The sequence below is a fragment of the Geospiza fortis genome, unplaced genomic scaffold, assembly GCF_000277835.1.
Source record: "Geospiza fortis unplaced genomic scaffold, GeoFor_1.0 scaffold23, whole genome shotgun sequence".
NCBI lineage: Eukaryota > Metazoa > Chordata > Aves > Passeriformes > Thraupidae > Geospiza > Geospiza fortis.
The window spans coordinates 4,962,370-4,984,875 of NW_005054303.1; the positions used below are offsets into that span (position 1 = coordinate 4,962,370).

At 38.3% G+C, this 22,506-nt stretch overlaps 1 protein-coding gene across 1 annotated transcript in view; it reads left to right on the top strand.

Moving 5' to 3' along the window:
• The window catches only part of WDR25 (WD repeat domain 25), a 59,878-nt gene that overhangs the window by 120 nt on the left and 37,252 nt on the right, over nucleotides 1–22,506 (top strand). Inside the window, exon 2 of the mRNA XM_005417886.3 lies at nucleotides 2,991–3,754. Coding sequence (XP_005417943.1) covers nucleotides 3,050–3,754 — 705 coding nt within the window. The 5' untranslated portion in view covers nucleotides 2,991–3,049. The remainder of the gene's footprint in view (nucleotides 1–2,990; nucleotides 3,755–22,506) is intronic.

Genomic DNA, 22,506 nt, shown 5'->3' on the forward strand with positions numbered 1-22,506 from the left:
GGCCGGGCGATGTTGTCCCAGCAGCACAGGTGGCCTCGGCGCCTGGGGACGTTGTCCCGGCAGCAGGGGTGGCCTCGGCGCCCGGGGCTCTGGGGAGAGGCGAGGGCTCTGCGGGAGAGGGAAGGAGCCGGCCTCAGTTGCCGGGGCCCTCCCGGGACCCCCTTCCTCGGGTGTTCGCAGCAGCGTGGGGCTGGAAGGGCTCTCTGGAGGTTATCCAGGCCAGCCCTGCGCCCAGGCAGCGTCACCCGGAGCGGGTTACACGGTAACGCACCCGGGTGCGTGCTGGATGTCCCCGGACAGGGAAATCCACGCCTGCACTGAGCAGCGTGTCTCAGTGCTCTGCCACCCTCCGTGAAAAGAAATGATTTCTCGGCTTGGGGTGGAACTCTTGTGTTTTAGTTTCTGGCCATTGTTCCTCGTCCTGTCGCTGGGCACCACGGAACAGAGCCTGGCACCATCCTCTGGGCACCTGCCTTTGGGACATTTGTGTGAATTGATGCGATCCCCTCTGTTCTCCAGGCTAAACGCGTCTCCCACGGTCTCTCATAGGAGAGATGCTCCAGACCCCTCACCAGCTTTGTGGCCTCCACCGAACCCTCTCCAGTAGCTCGTTCTTTGCCCCTCGGGGCTGTGGAGGGGCCCGGGGAGGGCTGTGCCCCCGTCCGACCGCCCCGGCCCCGCCCGGAGCGACCCGCGGGGCTCTGTGCCTTGTCCCAGCTCTGCTGGCATTGCTGTGCCCCGCGAGCTGGACACTCTTCTTCAGTGCCTTCAGATAAATCAGTCCTGTGGAAGCCGAGGAAAACCAAAATACTGCAAACTTTTCTTTTAGCTCAATACATTGCACATCACATCCTGAATAAATTCAGAGTCTAGTTACAGGATAGTTCCAGTCAAGTGGTTCCCCCTGACCCCCCATTTTTCTTTGGTTAGGGCAGTGGTTCTGGGTGGTGTTTCTTTAAAAACAGAAGTTGATGGGAAGTGTTTAGACAGAGAGATGCTTTGTTGTTACAAAAATACTGAGGTTTATGGGTGATGGAATGGATTTATGCTGACCAAATCTAATGGGACAGTTTCTTTCCAGTATCTCATGAGAAACATTTTTAACCTTGCGTTTGCAAGGCACTATCTAACGCTTCTGAATCTCAGCTTGGGGTTGTTTTGTGTTAAAACAAACTAAAGTAGCTCTGTAAGTCTAACCCAATCCACTTGTGTATCTTAGTTTGTAGCTTTTAGCCAGAGGTCAGTTTCTTACTATATTTGTTCTTTGGACATGATGCATTTAGCTGGGAAATGTGTTTAGCACTGCAGTACAAACAGTAACCACTTGATACAATTACTGAAGTGAAGCCCTTCAAAGCTCCTATTTTTTGATGTTTCAATTTACTGCTAGGAACTTCAGTTTACTGGTTTTAAATTGAATTGTTAGTTAAGTTTTCATGAAACACTACTTTTTTTTCCCTTGACATTGTTTAAATGAAATATTGTAATAAATGAAGCTGTATTATTAAAAAAAGATTTTTTTCCCTTGCTCTTCTTTGCTGTCACTTATAGCTGTCTTAAACTTCACATACTGACAAAATGTCCTCTAGAGGGAGATCTTGTTGCTTTTGTGTGCTGAAATGTTGGTCACCTTGTTCCAGTTAAAAGTCTTATCACTTATCTTGGGAAGGATCTGCAATGATGAATGTGTGTATATTAATAAGTGCCCATCCTCTGCATCTGTGCTTAGAAATTTGATGTCAGAATCTAGAGTCATGTAGCACCTCTGTAGGTTATGTGAAACACAGTTGTTTTAATTCAACTAGATATAATTCTGAAGTTAAATGAATAATCTTTGCAGGTTCCAGATTCCCACTCCTCCAGAAGTATTTGTGGTGTCCCTGCTTTTGTGCTGTCAATTCTGCAAATGCTCATGGAGATAACTGATGACTTTCATGTGTTCCCTGTTGCCATCAAGATGCTTTTGAGGGCAGTTTCTTTGCTGACCTGAACCAAGAATTTCAGCAGCCTGTCTGAAAGTGTTGTGGATTAAATCTCTTCAGTGTAATGAGTGCTAGCAGATTGGCAAGGAAACAAAGCAGTAATAAAATGTCACATTTAATCAGTCATACCAGTACTTCTTGCCTATAAACAGCAGAAGTTGAAATATTACTTTGCAGACACGTTGGTTGTTTGAATGTAGTTAACTCTATACTCCACATACTCCATACAAATTGTGGGAAAAATCTTGGTGGGATTATTATGAGGGTGAGTTATTCTACATGTTACATATGCAGTCTTGACAGTCTTTCTCTTAGACACATTGAAAAAAACTCATTTCACAGTTGAGGGATCTATGCTCTCATTTTTCTGTAAGTAAATGCAAATAGTGAATTCAGTGTAGCTTCTGGCGTATCTGATCTGTAAAACACATGTTCCATATGTGGAACATGCTCTGTGCATATAGTTGGAAAATTTCCTTGTACTGCAAGGCTGCTGAAGGGGTCAAAAATGTGTTTACACTTTAACTGCCAGTTGAACCTCTCCACAACTTCTTTCAAGTCATCTGTAGTATTAAGAAACAGATACTGTTAGACTGATTCCAAAACAGTTGTAGTTGTATTCTTATAAATGTACATACAAAACCACTACATAATTAATTAATTTCTTCTGTGTGTGTGTGTGTGGATGTAATGCTGGAAGTAAGGCAAAGCAATTTGCTGTATTTATATTGTAAGGTTGTTTTTCTTTTCATCCTCATTGTCATTGTTTTGTGGTATGCATGTACACCTCTGCAGTGCATTAAAAATGTATGCAAAGGGCTTGGAGGCAAATTGTGGGGCTTAATAGAATGTACAGTGTGTTGTAATAGAGGAATAAATTCCATTAATAAACAGAAATAAGAGTTTTGAAATTCTTTTTTTTAAGAAAGGGATATTTATATCCCTAAGTTACTCAGATTGTAGACTCTGTAATTAATTGTGCTCTGAATGATCAATTCTTTATTTTAGATCATAATTTTGGAGGATTGCAGCACTGAGATCTCTGGAGTCTGCTGTGTCTAGCCATAATGAGTTTGGTTGCTTATGAAGATTCAGACTCCGAGACAGAAGCTGAAAAGACTGAAGCCCCTGATGCTTCTGGCAGACAAACAAACCAGCTGAGTTCTTCTGTGAGTTGTGTTCAGCACTTTGCACCTGGTAGTACAAAATCTGCACATGAAATGCACCCTGCTGGGAGCACTGGCAGATCTGGCTGGAGCAGGGTTTGTGAAGATCCCCCTGAGCATTATGCACGGAATAGCAACACTGACTTGGCACCTTCCTATTGTCAGAGGGTTTACTCTGGCCATGCTGCAATATCTGTGGCTTACAGAAACTATGAACAGGCTTCAAGCTCTTCAACAAATTCTGGAAATGGCGTTTCCCAGAAGAGAGCACATAAAGACAGCACTCCTACCCTAAAAGGAATTAGACCATATATCCCTAAACGATTGCGTCAGGAAAATTCCAGTAAGCCTGAAAAAGAAGAATCTGACCAGAGAGGTAGCTCAGACTGTGATGTTAAGTTAGGTGGATCAGGAGAGCAGGCTTTGAGAAAGATCTCTGAACTTATTAAGCCATATTTGGGATCTAAATATAAAGTAACTGAAGTTCCCAAAAGCTTAATATTTTACATGTCTAAACACAGCGGCCCTGTTAATGAAATCCAGTGGTGTCCTGTACTGGAACAAAGTCACATGCTCCTCTCAGCTTCTATGGACAAAACAGTCAAGGTAATGTAAAGGAAGATGCTTTGTGGCTCAATCATCATGTTGTATTAAACAATGCTCTTCTGGAAATAACATCCTTGCTTGTGTGTATTTAACAGTTCAAACTGTTAGTAGTAGTACTACTAAATTCTGAGTAGTGCTACTACTCAAATTCTGTAGTACTCAGAATTTGAGGAGATGCTTTATAAGATTATTATAAACTTGCAGCCTAATCCTTCACTCTACCCACAGTTAGTTCCATTAGCTTGGAATTTGGTGGGGTTTTTTATTTTTTAAATTTTTTAAAAATTATTTTTAGGTTTTTTTTTATTTTAGTCATGTCAGTGTTTTAGACCTTAAGAAGTTAGATTTCTGCTAGGTCATTTCTCATGATTTCTATCAGTGTTTTATCACAATGGCCATGAGCACTAGGGTATGCACACAGATTCTGCCATGAGTCATTAAGCAACTAACTGCCAACACTGGAATAATATTTTTAATTCTTCTGACAAGCCTGTGTGACATCTGCTGGAGGAGGTAGATCAGATCGGGTGGATTTTGCATCTCAGAACTGTCTAGTCATGATCTAAGGGGTCTTCCCACTTTTATTTCTTTCAAGGGTTAATTGCTCAATACTCAGAGTGAGTTTTCCTCCTAGCTTTAATGAATTTGTCTTCAGTCCTTTGGTAATTTAGTCAGTCCAATGAGGCTCTTGTTTTTAAAATGGGTAATGGGTATATGCTTTCCCAGATATAGGGCTGATTGTGCCTCTGGGTTCAAATAATAGTCTCCTGAAGTGGCTTTGCATAGGAGCATACCTTTGATGGGAGTGCACAAAAAGTGTCCTTTCTGGTGGGAGACATGCTTTATTGCATCTAACATGCATTTACCGTGGCAGGCACAATTATTTTCCTGCTTCTAAAATTTAGGACTTTAGTAAATCTTAAGAAGAACATCCCTTGTACCAGAATACCAACATAGCTCCTTCATCTTCTTTACGAGGATTTTGAAACCTCTTTTTTCTTAAACATTAAATGTAGAGGGAAAAGTACCTTTATTTCTCCTTTCAGGTAATCTTTAGTATATTTGTTATATCTTGGCTTTTGCTTGAAGAACAGACTTAGAAGGAAAAGGCTAAGATATGCAAAAAGTGCCGATGGATGTTTCTCTTAAGTAGCAATGTAAATTTATATTGTACAATACTGACCTCTGGATGTCTGAATTTGACCTTTTGTCTGAAACTGTCACATCATCTGCTTTATGTTTGTTGACTATTCCAGAGCCTCATTTTTATTGACAATTGAAGTTAGGGATGTGTTGAATTTGGTATAAAAATCTAAAATCTGAGTTATTACTGCAATATAAAATTATTAAAAAGTTGAAATAATGGCCAGTCTGGTTTGTCTTCTGAGCGTAAAGAAAAATTATTTTTCTGAATCATTGTTACCATGCCTGCTTGGAATCAGTCATTAACAGTAAAGCCAGTTTTTGAAGAAATCTGACTATTTTAGGTCCCCCAAACCTTGGAAATTCAATATAAATAAAGTATACTAGTGTTGGCAACACTTCAGAGCATGCAGATCTAAAAAATTAATGACGGAATAACGTAACTCTTAGGAAGTCTGTGAAAGCACAGTTGTGTTCTGGAGGGCAGCTCGCAGGGAGCAGCAGCTGTGGATGCTGTGGATGCTGTGGATGCTGTGGATGCTGTGGATGCTGTGGATGCTGTTTCTCAGGGAATAGCGTCGCTGTCGCGCCCTTACACGCTGGCTCTCCTGGGCAGCAGAGGGCGCGGTGACACCGAGGATTCGAGGATTCACTTGGTGTTAGGCTCCCAAACTCCCTCCCTTTCTGGGATCACGAGCGCATAAATCCCTGGTGACGGTGGCAGCTCTGCTTTACCTTCTGGGAGTTGATTTTGGCTGTCGGCTGTTGCCTGAAGTTGTCAATTTTCTGGTATAGGCATAAAGCAACTGATTGAAAATGCAGGTCAACTCTTCTTTTTCCTCATCCTTTTAACTTCACACAGATTGTATATTTTTTTTTTCCCCCCAAAAAGCACCTGCTTGGAATTGCTCATTTAAATCCAGGCAGTGGATGTGCGTCCTCTTTCTCTCTAATGGGAATATGCAGACACTCAGGATGTTTGCATGATTTACTTTCAACATCTGATTTGGGTAAAACTCAAAGCACACTTAAAAGCCTAAAATCTCTACATGATCAGAGAGAAGAGGCAATTCAGACCCTAGAAACTCTGTACTTTGAGTTAGTCACAGGAGTAACTGTGACTGTTTTTAAGAGTAAATGTCTTGGATTCAGTCCTTAGACCCAGCCTATGCATTAAGATATTTGTATTTTGAAGAGTCCAGTATTTAGTGGGGATTCTCAGAGCAGAGTGTTCAAAGTTGAGATGACTGTGGTAGCTTAAGTGGTGCTTGAACCAGAGCTCTTACTCAATTTGTATATTTTGTCTGTTCTTATAATTTCCTCTTAATAACTTCCTCTTTCATCACAAACTAAGAATTTTCCTTTGTGGGAAAGGATTTTCTTTTTTTTTTTTAACTTGGCATGGAGAAGGAAGAAACACTTACTTTACTTACCTTAGTAATCATAATTTTTTTTTATTTCTGTCTAAATTATGATGACTAAGTCATTCATATCACACAGATGAATGTCTAAGATGTGTCTATGGAACTGATTATGTGTTTTTTTTACTTTTTAAGTATGTGTATGTATCCTGTTTAGATCAGGAGAAAAGTATAGTCTTCCATTTATGTTCTCTCTGGTTGAAATATGCACTTTAACACCTTTATGAATCAATGTGAGTTGTGCTAAAGTGTTTACAATAAATGAGTTGATGTTTTCAGTTTCTGTTGTCTGAAGAATAACCTAGAGCTGGAAGATCATCGGAAGCATAACTTGCATAGTTAGGAATGAATGAACCGTGTTTCTGTGCATTTTATGGTTTTCTTTAGAAGTATTGGATCTGATTTCTTTTGTATTGCTGCATTTAAAACACCTCAAACAGTTATCAAGTGGTGAAGTTGGAAAAAGTATCAGTTTTCAGCTTGGGGCAGAATTCTTTAGAGTAACACTCATGCCAGCAGATGGGGCACCTCAGCGTGTTAGAAAGGGATGGGAACTAAACTGCCTCTGGATGAGGACTCAAAGATTTTAATATTTGCCTCTATGTTGTATGTTGAAAGGCCCAAGTTGCAGGTTTATGCATGTGTTGCTAAATCTATAAGAAAACCCCTGAGTTTTCAGAGAGACCTGAAAATAAGATAGAACCCCATCTGGGAAGTGATAGGTATTGCAAATTATCCATGGTTCTTCAAATCTGGAGCATTAATAGAAGAATATGTAATGCTAGATTTTGAATTTGTAGGGAATGGGGAACTCTTACTGTGGCAGTGCTGCTCTTCATGGTTACACTGTAACACTATTGTGAGTAGCTTATGTTTTTAGCCTAGGTATGTATTTTAAGAACTGTGAAATGTTGTCTGAACTGGTTAAATTTCTTTTATTTGAATAACCCTTCTCTACTTTCTGTTTGAATAGCTGCTGTAAATGTATTTTAGGCATCTACTGCCATTTTTGGATTTTCCTACTTAAACACCAAAATAGTGTTAATTATTTTAATATCTCATCTACTGTCTTTCTTTTTTTGCATAAATTTTGAGAGTTATCACTGTTAAAGGTGCCTGGTTCCCATAATGTGGATGTTCAATGCTTTCTGAGCATGAGACCTTGTTTAGGTATTTCTAGTTTAGAACCCCAAATACAGAATCCAGAATCACAGATTACCATTGAATACAGCTTTTTTTGTCTTTGGTAGCAGAGAACATTAAAAAGTTGTGTCTTTATCAATTGCAGAAACCACAATGCTGAATTCACATTGTCAGTGTCTTTTATTTGGAAGATCTTGTCATTACACAGAGCCACACAGATGTTAACATTTTCACTAGTTACTGGTGCTGGACTTAGCTTTTTAACAATTGTTCATAACTTCAGCATCCTATGCCTTTGTTCTGTATTTCCTAGTTTACCTTAAAATTAACTCAAGGTAACATCTTTATATAATCATTTGCTAGCTGTTAATTTTGTGTTTCTCATATTTTATTTAAAGCATCACAGCAGGTGTTATGTTCGTTGCAGAGGATTTCTTAATTTTCAGCACTTTCACTCCATTGTTAAACAAGATCAAGGAACGAAAGTGCTGCAATTCTTGAGTATGCAAAATGTATATTAATAGCACTTTGTATTCTAATACATTGTTGCAAGTTTTTCTTATATATTTTGTTCCCTACAGGCCTAGCTGCATAGTCATTTAGTCACAGCTCTATTAATACAAGTAAAGTAAAAGTTTTTTAAATGAGTTTAATAATGTAAGCCTCTTGAACAGGGGCATTGCTGACTTCCCATGATTAAGAACAGAACAACCATCCTGGTTCAGACCAGGGGTCAGTCTCTGAGTGGATGAGTAAAGAAGAACAAGTCAAAGGTTTGTGGTCCCTTTAAGTCCTCTTCTGGTCTGTGCTTATTTTCAAGTTGGGATTTCTGAGCTCCTAAGTAGTTAATCTTTGTAACTTGCTACCCAAAGAGATTTCTTCCAGATACTTCTCCAATCTTCTGAGACTCTTTTGTGATCATTAGATTTAGAGTGGTATGTTACTCATACCCATTAGATTTAATGTACAGATTTTGCTTCCTGGAGTGTGTCAAATGCCGCAAGAAATACAATTTTCAATTATACTTTCAAAGTATTTTATTATTTTGTGATTTTGTGTCTGTTAGGAGAAAGATAGCACAGTAGTATATTCCAGGAATTTTGTTATTCTTGATCCTGTTGTATTGGGCTGAATGATAGAAGATGATAGCCTCAATCCATAAACTGTGTGGCACAGATAGTGCAACACAAATTTCCTAGATATTGTCCGTTACCCTGTCTCAGAGTAACAAAATCTAGTATTTTTGCTTTCAACCATTCTGTACACAATTCACTTGGAATAGGTAGTGTTTCTTGTTGTTCTGTCACAGATGTGTCTGTTTATTAAATTTAAGCTGCCAGCATATTTCCTGTACACTCAGGCATGGCTTTCAGAGGGCTGTAGCCCTATCACAGCTTGGCTGGATTCAAACTCTTCACTAAGCACAATTAGCTATCATGCTGCTAGTACCTCAAGTAGGGCAACTCTTAGATTGATTTTTAAAATCTAATTGTGGCAACATTCCTTTAACTGTAGGTGACAAATTAGGAAGTCATCCTGTTTGATACATATGTTCTTTATTTGAAATGTTTTGAAGACCTCTGTTGATACATTTTTAATACTGTATGTTAAAAATAACAAGTAGTTCTCCCTGTTATCTTGGAAGTGGCAAGGAAATGCTAATATTCTGGATATTGTGTGCTGCTTACCTAGATGTGGGAAAACACCCATTGTTTTCTTGTTGAAAAGGCTTCTAAATATTAGCAGAAATACTGAAGCAAAACTCTCTTTATGAAGATCTAGCCTTTTCTCTTCTCTCTTCTCTTCTCTTCTCTTCTCTTCTCTTCTCTTCTCTTCTCTTCTCTTCTCTTCTCTTCTCTTCTCATTTAGAACTGTGCATGTTTTTTCCAGTGACTTTAAGGTTGCTATTAAGATGGCAGTACACTTACATGATAGGCACATGCATGGTAATACCAGCCTTTTTTGTATACCTTGATCATCTTGTAACAAAATTATTTCATACACTTCAATGAGAAGTATCCTCCATCATGCTTATTTTTGTAAGAAAAGGAACATCATGCAGGAAGGAATGGACTTGGCCATCAGGGAAAGCTTCTGGCTGTGCCATGGGTAGACGATAATCCAGGTCAGGATGTAATGGATAGCTCTCACAATTGTTCTGCAAAAGCTGGTGACATGTATCAGCAAAGAACAGTTCATCAAAGTGGTGAATTTTGGTCTCTTCATCCCAAAAGTTTGTGTGGGTAAGTGTTGTTTCATATTTGGTATTTTAGTACCTTGATAATGTTTAGAGAGTGCTGTTAGAGAGATATATTTTTTTAATTATTTCCTTGTTTCCAGTGATGCAGTTGTCAAGGAAACAGAAATCCTTGTAATGCCTTTGTTCACTTTTTCAGAATCCACAGCTGGAGATGACTTGTATAGTTTTATTATGTTCTGAGTGTTTGACACACTCTTAGGCCTCAAAGGATTTTTTCAAAGGAGTATGTTTCTTTGAGTATAAATAGCACCATCCTCATCTCTGTAGGGTTTGATAAGCCATTGTTTCTTTCCTTCTGCACTAACAGGAGCTAAATTCAGTACTGCTTTGGATTAGAATTTATCTTAACACTTGTATGAAGACTGACATTTGAGGAAAAGGGGGAGGGCAAAAATGCAGTGAACCTCAGCTTCTGGGTGAGGTTTTTAGCTTTGTGATGTCATGAGTTTTTTTCCGCTTGGAAATGACTCCTGACTTAGGATTTCCTTAAAGAATGCAGGAGTGATACCCCCAGTGTTCTTGTGAAACATTTTTTGACTGCTTTATGGCTGTGTGAGAGGATGTGGCAGTGGGGGAGAAGAGTGGGATGGATATTTCACAGCGTAGCTAGTTTGCCTGTGTTCCCCCTCACCCCTGCAAAAATAAATTGGGAATTATTTAAAGAAAAATTTTGAAAATAAAAGTTCTTCCAAGAGCGGGGAAGTTACTGAAGCCTGTCTGTATTTTGAGTCTGACTACAAATCATCTTCAATTTCTTTCTCTGGAGCTTCTGCAGTGTCTTTTATTCAGCTGCTTAGCATGATTAAGCCTTGAGGGAAAAACACTGAGGCCTTCTGTGAAATTTGGTTGACACTGATCAACATGTGCAAAGTGGCCACAGGTGAGGTGCACAGGATAGCATGGAGTGACAGTATTATTTCACAAACCTTTTTTTCTGTAGAAATCCAAAATTATGGAGACTGACTTCTAAATATCCTTAACAGTGATATGGAAGAGAGTTATGAAATGTTAGCTAGAAAGGGTTTTGGTTACTTGTATCATTATTTGCAGAAGTACGAGGAATTTAAAGTGTTTGTCTGACTTTTTTCCTAGCAGCCCATCCGTCCCGAATGGGTGGGCTCTGCATTTCCTTTCTGCTGGGAGCTCTTCCAGTTGTTTCCTGTGTCTCTGAAGCAGCAGAGGAGAAAGCATCTTTGTGCTCCTGCCAGGGCAGAGTCAGGGCCAGGGATGGCAGTGGGGCAGTGCCTCTAATGCAGCTGAACTGGGAATGCCCAAGGGGAGCTCTCCAGTTACACCCAGCACCTGTGTGGGCAGCTGCTGGGCAGGCCAAAGGCAGAATGTCAGCTGAGATGGGACAGATGAATGATGGTTTGTCCCCATTCTGGCTGTGTCAGTGAGATTGCTGGTGAAACAGTCAAGATTTTGGTACTAGGGAAAAAAATGAGCTAAAGTAGTTTTAAGTTCTTAAGTGGCTATAATACATTATGGGAGTATAATTTTTTTTGTAACAGTTAAGAAATTCTGAATATTTTTGCTGTTTGAAAATATAAATAAAACCAATCTAACTTTGCTTCTTTTCTAGAAATTTGGCTTTACAGCTGCATCTTGCATACTGCTATATATTTAAAAAAATCTGCTAACAAACCACAAGGCATCTTATGACTTTGATTCCTTACCCTTCTTGGTTTGTCAATGTTGTCAAGGAAACAACTTTTTGAGAAATTTTGCTCTACTTTTTCAGGTTCTATAGAGAGATTACTTGTGTAGGATTTATCTGGCATCTGGGCTAGAAAGAGTTTTCCTGAAGTTTCTATTATTTTCACTTGCTCTTTTTAAAGCAGGTTTTATTTTTAGCATGTGTCATATAGCTGCATCTTCAAGGTCATAATACCAGTGAATGTACCAAGGATTGCTAACACTTGATCTTTGGATGAAGCCTCATAGAAAGAATTTAATTGATGCCTTTGCTATATATTTGTTCTATAAAAACAACTGTTAGTTATAAATTCCCTTTAAATTACAGGAGAAAGAAACATTAGAAAACCCCTTGTTCATCAAAGAACTTGCTTCATTACTATGGAACTAATGACACATTCCTTTATCATACATATCATGTTTCATTGCAGTAATTATGTCTCTTCAAAGAAAAAGCTGGTGTGGAATTTTGTTTGGTTTGTCTTCCAGCTCCTGTGTGCTGGGTGACAGGCTGGTTAGATTGTTAAGGCTGACATTTACCTTCACTGTGCTTGTGGAGGCTTTATTTTATATTCTTTTAAATAAAACTGTTGTTTTTCTTCTAGGACATACCTGAAAATGTTATAAAAACTTCTGCCTTTCTCAGATGTTTCTGTTGGTTGGTGGATTAAGAACACTGGGCATGATAGTGAAGACTTCATGTGCTTGTGTGTTGTGCCTGTGCCAGCTGTGTAACAACTTGCTTCCTGAAGTCAGAACTAGGAATCTGTCCTTTTCTCTGGTCTCCTTGCCTCTTTCCAAATGATAATTTACTCTTTAAAAGAATTGTTCTCATTCTGAACATTGTGACTAGTGCATGGAATTTTGTATTTTTATCTACTGAGGGAGAGCTGGTTTTCTATGGAAAGGATGGGAGTTAGGGGTGCAGGTGGTTAGGGCTGACATAGTCATATAAACATGTTAAAGCTAGTACTATGCTAACAATGCAGAAGAAATTAAAATTAATTAGGTAGTTCAATCTTACTCTGCTTGCTGGTACTGAAATGGTGCTAGTTAAAATGTCCTCATTGCTAGCAAAACACGTAGCTGCTTGACATAATTAATAGTTTATTTCCATAATTAAATAACTAGTTTTCATGTTTAATACTGGGTTATGTCACTGACATCAGAGGGATTAGGATTGCATCTGTATTTTCCAGAGAAGAGGATCTTTAATATTTTGATTTTTTTGGTTTTTATCTTTGTTTGTGTTTGTTTTTTTTTTCCTCCCCCCAGTTATTAACATTCTCAATAGCCTTGGGAATAATAAATGGTTTATTTTTTAGTTGAAAGAATGAAGTCGTAAAGAAAATGAAACTAGCCCGGGCTGACTGATAAATGCAAGGTTCATTATAGCTCAGGTTTTCAGATAACTGTTTTAAATCACTGACTGTACTGCCTCAGATATTACTCCAAATCAGGGTGGGTAGTAAGACTCCAAAACCTACTTCTTAAAATAAGAAAATCACCTAGTTAACATTGGGGATGGACAGAAATTACTTGTGAATTTGGATTAGGTAATTTCTTCTCAATAGAAATTAGTCTCTAAGTACAACTGTCTACCATTACTTTAAGTTTTAGACCTGCTGCAGTGATGGGTTACTCTGTGCCATTGCACAAATACCCTGTCAGTGGGTGCACAGCTGGCAGTGTCCAGCTCTGCTGTGCTGATGAACAGCCACCACTCATCTGATGGTTGGGTCACCAGAACTTGTCCATAGCTGTTGTCCCTGCTGTGCCAGGTGCTCCCCGTGGATGATGTGCAAGAAGGAGACAGGTTTATTTGCTGCTTTGTTTGTACTTTGTTTTATTGACTGTGTGAAGAAGATGGTGTCTGATGGTATCTGATTTTATATATGTACATAAATCAATATAAAGCTGTAAAGCACATGAGTAGCCTTAGCTGATTGGCACTTTTATATTAAAAAGTATGATAGTGTTGAGGTACAGTACAAACAGCTATGGTTTGAATTTTAATAGCTACTGTTTAACTGAAGCTTAAGATAAAAATCCATAAAACTAAAAGGAGTTTGTCTATGGTGGTTTTCTCTCTCTTGTTTTCAGAAATAAGTCCCAGGCCAGCAGGAGTTGACACACAGTGTTTCAGAGACTGGGAAAGCAGTTGCTAAGACTTGTGTTGTGAATAGAACAGTGCTTCTTACACCAATAGTGGATGCTCCAAATCTGTGGGATGCAGGTGTCTGTGGGATATGCTTGTGAAAGTAGCCAGTCCTTCCTTACCTGTAGGAACTGAGGATACTTGAAGCAATTTGCCTCCCAAGTCTGTAAGTCTGAAACTGAGGTGTCTAGCACTTATGAGGAATCCCTGCTTTTAATAGAGCATAAATGTTTGTGACTTGAAGAAGTGATTGATGCTAATGAATATGATTCATAGAGATGAAGGGGAAACCAGATTATTTAATAAATGGCTATAGTAATTTAGCTAATTATCTCCTGGAGAGCTGCAGTACATTTGAAGTTCTCCTTTGACTGCTGGTAAGATCTTGATTGCTGAAGTGTTTTCTGGGCACGAGTACTGTCTGCTAGGAACCACTAGTGGGTTTGTGCTTTTAGGTGATGTGAACACCATGTGCTATTCTTAACACACTACTACACACACTAGACTGCATTCTGAAGCTGATGAGAAGCTGCCACATTTATGCCATGTTTTTCTCCCACATAGGGGCAGCAGTAGGGAATTTAGTGGTTTAAAAGTAATTCTTAATAGCTACCTGTCATTAAATGTATGTTTCTCTTTAATTACTTGATTATGTGCATCAAACTGCTCTGCTTGAACCATATCATCCCAAACACACCCACTGCTGTGTGTGGAGTAGCTGATGTATCTGAAGTACATTTCTGTGGATATGTAATGTTCAGCAGAGGTGGGGATTTAAGTATCTTCGCTATACTTAGCTTTGTCTTAGGCTAAAATAATTCTGATTTTTCATATTTTAGAACAAACTGAATCACTAGCTGATGTGTAAGGAAATTGTAACTTTTCACTTCTGCGTTTTCCAGGAACTTGCCATTTGAGGAACATCCACAGGGTTAGCCATAGTGCAGTGATTAGTCACAAAACACTTAAAGGTTAACTGCAAACTACATGGGAATTCTTCGCTTTGTTTCGGTGTGTGTGGGAAGTTACACTCTTGCACTGTCTGCCCAGCATGAATGTACAATTGCTATTTTGTAGCTATTTTGTAGTCACTCTCATAACTTTTAGCTGGCTGAGAATGTGATCTCTATGAGCATATTCCTTAGAGTCAATGGTTTATGGAAAACTTGTGATTAGCTTCAGGTGTAATTGTTCCAGAATCTTTCTGCACAATAAAGAACGTGCTATGTTAAAGGATGAGAATTGATGGCATGATAGACACACTTTGCTCTTGGGAAGGATAGAGTCCTCGATAACTAATGATTTTAAATATCTGAATGTATACACTTACTTACAAATTGCTTTTTTTTTGGTGAGCATTGTAATGTAAAAGTTGCCTGTCTTCAGAATAAAAAATAGTGGTTCTCTTCTCATTTTCCTATCTTCTCTCTTTTCTCTCCTTGTCATCTTGCTGTGTTACTCAGCATTTGGTAAGCCCATGTCTCTTGTAAATAGTGGGAAGTAGCTAAAAAAGATTGATTGATACAGATGACTAAAATGTCAAACAAAGTCTCTGTTGGTATGAATCTTGCTGTTTGGTCTGACTTTGCTCAACTATTTGATATTTTTTCTGAGAATTTCTGATTTTTCATTTGGGCTACCTAATACATAGGTATTATGTGTTAATTTCTAGGCTTCTTTGGTACAAATCTCTGCAATTCACAGGATACTTAATTTGGATTTTAGAATGGTTTCAGAAAATACAATAATCTATGTGTTATGGTGCATATGGTCTAATACCATCATGCCAGCTCTGTAGAGCAGATGAATTCAATTGAAAAACATGTTTTAAGCTGTTGCTTTCCTCTTAATTTGCTGTAAATTCAGTGATGAGCATCAGAAACCTACATATTTATTCCCCTGAAATGTCTGAAGACATTATTTTGTCATGCTTACAAATATAATAGGAGAAAATACCAATGGCATAGTTTTCCTTTTTACTTATTCCTTCTATTCCTTGGTTGTCCAGTAGCTTTGAGAACGTGCACTGGAGCAGCTGGCCTTCAATTAATGTCAGTTTAGCAACCTGGCTTGCCTTAGGGCCAACCTGTTACACTTGGTGATAGTAATGTTGGTGTAGCAGTGTTTAGTGTACTCTAACCTCTCACAGCCTATTTTATTTTGCTGACCACTTTATATAGGAACAGAATAATTCCTCATGAAACTTGCCAAAGGTCACTACTAAATGACTGTAAGAAAGTGTTTCAACAGCATTCCAGTGTTCTTGCACAGAATAAGGAAAGGGAAAGGAAGATCTCTAGTAAGTTTTACTCTTCTCCTGTATGTCTTCTTTTGGATAATCCTGAGTAGGTTGCTTTTCTCTGAAAGCACTTGGAAGAGAATGGCAACTATGATTTTATTGTTTAGTTAGGTTGAAGATCACTTTTATCTGAAGTCATGTCTTTAGTGGGAGTGCAGCAACATGTTCGTAATACTCTCTGTTGTTCATCTCCAGAGACTGTAGAACATTTTTTTTCTTCTTGTTTTCTCAGTCTATTTATAGTTTAAAAAAACAGATCTTGGGGAAGGTGGGTAAGATTTAGATCTCTTGAGGAGGTTCTTTGCAAGCCTGGAATTGGTTGTGTGAGGTGTTTGCTGTGTTTGGGGTCAGGTGTTCTCCTTTCACTGCTGAGAATGGACCAACACTTTCCTGGAGGATGACACCCCCCTGGGTGATGTCCAGCTGGCTGCTGGTATGAGCAGGGTGCTGGCTGGGGTTAGTGACCTGTGGCGCAGAATGTCTCATCCCCTCTGTTCTCCTGGCAGTTGGCATTTCCTGTGCTTGCAATGGACTTTGAAGTAGAACAGTGAATCTACACTTAATGCAGCCAAGCAGCAGCAGGAACTGGCTTTTAGACAAGGTCAGGAGTTTCTTGGCACTATGCACCTTAAGAACATTTCATTTTTCTTTTTTTAGAAAGATTTTGCCTTATTTTACTCTTCAAACATAATCCTTGATAAAAGTTTGATCGAGAAAGAGTTTTCTGGTGTTGAAAAAAACTGCTATTCAAACTGGGCTGAGAGATACAGACCGGTAGGACATCCTTAGAGTACATAATAACTCACACTGTTGTTTTGACTGATTAAAAATCCTCTATGTCAAATAATTGGAGAGCAATAGAGTAAATTTAACCTTTTGTACTTTAGAACGTTGTGTAAATGTTTCTTCTCCATCTTGGAGCACATTATTCATCAATCTCTTTTCTAGTGGAAAGAAGCTGTCTTTACTCTTAAAAGAACAAAGAAGAAAACACCAAGTCATGACTCTTCTGACATTCTATTCTTGGGGTCATTTTTTTGCTATTTTCAGAGTTTATTTCTCCAAGAAGGTCTTGATCAAGACCAAGATCAGAGTTGATGAACAAAGACTCCTTCTGCCTCTGAAGAGTAATGGTTAAAACTTTTTTTCCAAGAGAATGAAGTCAGTGCCTTTTCTGATTTTCACTTTTTTACATTGTATTTCATCCTTGAATTAGGTTGCATTTTTCTTTTTGTAAAGAAATGGATCTAGCTGTAAAGAAGATGGAAGAAAGTGTGCAACTTAACATGAATAGTATCCTCAGTATGTGCATTGGGGGTACCTTTCACTTGATGATGAAGATTTTCAGTCAAGTATGGCTCACATGAGTCTTGTGATCTTGAGTTTAGCTAGGGAAACACAGAAATTTTTGGTTTTGTTTCCATCTGATGGTGTGAGGAATTAATTTTTAATGGTCCCTTCTGAGAAGGCGATCAGAATTAGTGGTTTGTTTCTCCTCAGCGTTTGCCTGAAGGAGAGTTTCTTCTCAAAAGCCATGTCCTGGCATTTGAATACATATCCCAATATTAGCAGGTAAGCAAAGGTATGCAATTTTCCTGAGCAACAAAATACTTGATTACAGGTCTAATGATAGTTTAAGAGGTGTTTTCAGATGCGCTGAAATCAAGGACTTGAAGCAGATGAGCTTAATTATCTTTGTGAATATTCACAATCACATTATGTGCTTTAAATGTCACATTTGGAAATAGTGCCTCATTGCTAGTTAATTAACAATAATTACTCAAGGTAGTACTTATGTTTCTGGAATCTCTTACCTACTGTGAAAAATGTATTTTGCTTCTAAAGGTTTCTCAGTATAAATCCAGATTTTATTTAAATTATTCTGAAATTGTTGCAGTTACTTAGGCCCTCTGTACTCTTTACCTGTATCACTGCAGCACAGATAATCAGTTATTTCATTCCATTTGGTTTTTAACACCTGAACTGTGATGTGTGTAATATTTTTTTTTTTTTTAGAAAAAGCAATCAATTGATTTTTTTTTCCCTAGGCAGAATAAGAAAAGAGAAGAAGTAGCAAATTAGACTGGCAGGCTAGATCCATCATGAGGTGTTACAAAGGTGTGTTGACATCTTCAGCTAAAGAAATATGGCTTAAGATAATACCAGAAGGGTTTTTTTCAGTCATAGCACTTATGCTCTGTATGCTTTTCTCTCTCTAAGGATGTTTTTTCTTGGCAGAGAGCATTCCACAGCCCAAGAAAGCTTACACTGCAACCAAAAAAAGCCCCTCATAGGTTCTAGAAAATCCTCCCTGTATTCTAGTTTCCAGGTTCCCTCTTCCATCTTTCTTCTCTGCTTTTCAGGTAGGAATTTAACAGAATTATGCAAGGATTCTCTTCAAAGTTTTTCCATTAAAATAAATCTTCAATATTGAATCATTCTTTTGACTTGTTTGCAGCAGTGCACTTTATGTGTGCTTATGTGTATATGTGCATGTATATTGAAAATATATATATTTAGATATATATAAACAGCCTTACATTAGCAGAAAACCTCTATTGTCAACTACTTTTACTTACAAACTGCATATTCTCTTTGCCTGCACATATCATGAACCTGTATGAATGGAGATTCTGTTGAAATCCTTGTAATAACCTGTAGCTTACATTTCAGAATAATAATTTTCTATATAGTACATTAAATACTTTCAAGTTTTTAATTCGGGACAGCACTTACAACATGCTAAGCAGATGTTTGATCTCTCAGACATCAATTTCAAACTAGTTTGGAGAACAGGAAGAAAGGCTACTAAACTTAAGAAATAATCATGAAGATTAATTAAACTAATTATCTTTGTGCAGTGGGAGTGGATATAACTGCAAGTACAGGAAGGCATAACTAAGGGGAATGATGAATATTTTTTCAAGTAGTAAAAGTGTTTTAGTGATGGCAACACAAATGGAGGAGACATTGAGTAACAGGAAGCTAAAATAATAAAGTTAATCTGATTTTGGAAGAGTCTTCAACATGTTTTGTGAAAATAGTATTGAAATTGGTAAGGACTTCACTGGGGAAACTTCCCAATGATAATTTTTCATCTGTAGAATGACTTGGAAAAAAAAAGCTTTTCACAACCAGCAGGTTTTGACTTTTAAGTATTTAGGTAATGTCATAGACCATTCTGACTGAATGGTCTAGTACTGATGTCAAAAAGCTTTCACCCATGTGTCTGCTATGCCAAATGGGTTGGAACAAAACATTTTTTGCTTACTTTTTTCTTCTGCCTTTATACATGAAGAGCTTTTTTCTTCTTTGAGAAATCTGCTCTTGGGTATCTCAGTATAGAGTCTGGGTTATCAAAAAGTTGATATTCACCTGCTGACATTCCTTGTTTCTTTTAGAAATTATTCAAAATTATGTGCTTAAATAGATTTAAATACTCTTGAAAAAGTTGGCCAAAACTGTCACTAGTGTCTTTAAATTTTTGCTAGTAGATAGTAGCCTACAGTGCTACTAGAATTTTCAAGTAAGCCAAACCCCAAATATTTGCATTAACTTTGAATTTTGAAATTCTTCATTCTGTAAGTCTGCAGTGGCAGTGAAGTAAATGCAGGGAAATATTTTTAGGTGAAGTAACTCTTCCTGTAGGTGTGTTGTATAGTAAATCAGGGCAACCCCTGGGGGAGAAAGTGATGGATCTGACTCCATTGATATCAGAGGGCTAATTAATTACTTTATTATACTATATTATTCTAGATTATACTACATTGCATCTAAACTGAATCTGCACAAGCACCCAACTCAACTGCCCAGAATCTCGTGACTGTTTGCTGACTGACAGAATACACACGTGCTTGGCCATGATAGGCCAGGGAAACAAAACACCATCACTTTGGGTAAACAATCTCCATATTGCATTCTACTTTGGCACAACACAGGAGCAGCAAATGAGATAAGATTTGTTTTGATCATTCTTTTCTCTCCTTCTCTCCCTGCTTCTCTCAGGTTCAGAGGATGTGAATCCCACAGTGTTGTACTGCTGCTGCAGTGAGAAATGCTGAACCCGAGGCTGCATTGTTGAAATGTTTGTGTTGCACTGGTGTCAAGGAGCTGAGCTCTCTGGGACCTGTGCTGGACCTTTGGGTTTATGTGCATGTTCAGGGCTGTGCTGCCCAGAGCAATTGAGCCAGCTGGGTGGCAGAGCTGCTCAGCAGGGCTGGTGAGATGCTCTGCTGGGATACACAGTTATTTCCCTGGGCTGAGTTTAACTGGGATTTCTCATGGTACCACTGCACCAACGTGCCGATCAAGTAGGTTTGCACTATGGGAATGTAACCAGAGGCTGCCCCTACCTGATAGAATACCACAGTTATGCATTATTGCTTGCTGTGTTCATCAGCTTTTAGAGCAAAACAGGGGAAGGCAGTGGTGTGTAGTTTTCAACAACTAAATATTACATTTACTTCTCTAGTTAAAAATAACTTAATTGGGTCCTGTGTAAATGCCAGGCAATGTTTGCAAGTGTCAGTATGTTCATATCTGCTCCTTGATAATTCTGTCATTAATTCATAGTTTCAAGTCAACGTCCACGGAGGAGAAAGTTAGTTTTTAATCTGCTCCTAGGGTTTTAGCTATTATTTTCATTTCCAGTTGCAAAAGCATGCTCTCACACCAGCTGTAAAATGAAAGTTAGTGATACAATCTCCACAATATGACAAAATCACAAGAAATATGCAAACTTGTTACCTTATTTCTAAACTATTGTTGGAGAGCATAGTAGATACTTTTTAACATGTGAAGTTCTGAGTATTTATAGATGCTTCCACCCACACTTGTGTAGCAGTAATTCTCATTTGAGCTGTACTCCTAGTTAAATTTAAAAGGTTGGTTACATCTGGAAACTAGCTTTGAAACATTTGGACTACAGTAATAATCTCTCTTTCAGGTACAGCTTCTTGTGTCTTAAATTGCTGTAGTTTTTCTTTGGCTTATGATATCTAGGTAAAACAAGTACAAAATTTTTATATGCTTATTGGCTTTAAGAAAAAAAAATCCTGTATTTTTAGAATGAATATTATGTCTGTGTTAATGTTTTTGAATTTATTGTTGAAATAAACAGCCCCCAACCTATTAATAAAGAAAAACCTATTTACCAAAGTCTTGTGCAGAATGTGAAAAAAGTAAGTAGTTGTTCTTTTAAGGTTATTTTTTGAATCTTAAAATTTGATGTAAACTGTTGTAATTTGTATTGATGAAAAACATATTCAAAGATCTCTTGTTCAGCTTCAGGGGGGCTGTATCACTGTGCTACATTGTAGGAATGTAAGTTAGCATTGAAAACCCTCTGCTGACTAGATGTACATTAGGTTTGCAAATTACCTACCAATGCCCTTTGGGACAAAGCTCTTCATGAAATCATTGTCAATAACTTTCTGTTGGGTTGACTTATGGAATAGGTTGTTCTTCGAGATTTCACAGGAGAGAGATTAAATGTTATAAAGTACAAAGTACAGAAGCTCCGTAGGGCAATCTAAATGATGTTATAGGAACTGAACTATATTACAAAGAATATTAAACATATTTGCAATCTTCTGCTATTTGTCACAGGAATTTTGTCTAGTGGTTTGCATAGATATGCAAAGGAGAAATAACAAAAGCTGGTCAGTTTTGTTTTATGTGAAGCTGTTAATGTGTAGATACTTGAGTTCCCTAAAAGAAAAAAATAAAAATCTGAGTATTCTAATGATGCATGTTGATGCTTGTTGAAGAGGAGCTGCTGTATTCAGTTCATTTAAAAAAGGACTATACTTGAAAATAGCATGACAGAGCCAATGTTGTTTATCTGTGCTAAAATTAGTGTGAATTAGTCAAGTTTCAGTGTACCTGAGACAGCTGGAGTAATGCTGGTGGGAGAAACAAATCCAAACCATCCCCCTCTTTAGTGTAGAGACACATGGATATGAAGGGTGGGAATGGGTGGGAAATGCTGGAGATAAATGTAGAAGTGAAATATATTTATTATGAGCAACATAACATGTGGGGGAGCTGGAAGGGAAGGTGAAGCTCCTCTTGGTACAGTAACCATGACATGGTGACAGCCCTGCACTGTGCCTGGCCCCGTGTCAGGGCCAAGGCTGGGTTATGGTGATGGCTGTGCTGAGTGAACAAAACTGAACTGTGCTGTGAGCTTGGAGGGAAACTGCAGAAACAACAACAACAACCAATGAAAAGGGGAAAGTTGTTTTAGAACTTTTCTAGATAACTGTGTCAGAGCAGGATTTTTTCCATTACATTTAAAAGTCAGGACTTTGCTGAGGGTTAATGTGTGTGCTGCTGCACACTAGATGGCCATCCCCATCTGTGGGGCAAACTGTTTTGTTTGAGTCAGCAGATCTTATGGGAGGCACTGAATATCCTGGGAGTCAAATGTGTAACTTTGAGAAATCCTGATGTGTTTGAGGTATCTGCCTCCTACGCTCCTCGTGAGTGGCCAGGAAATGCAAATATCCTTAATATAATAAATCACTTGAATCTCATCATGTTACTCATTCTTTGATGCTCCTCAGCTTTCAAGGCTTAACAGTATTTTTCACAGACTTCATACTAGATAAAATCCATCTTCACACATCCAGT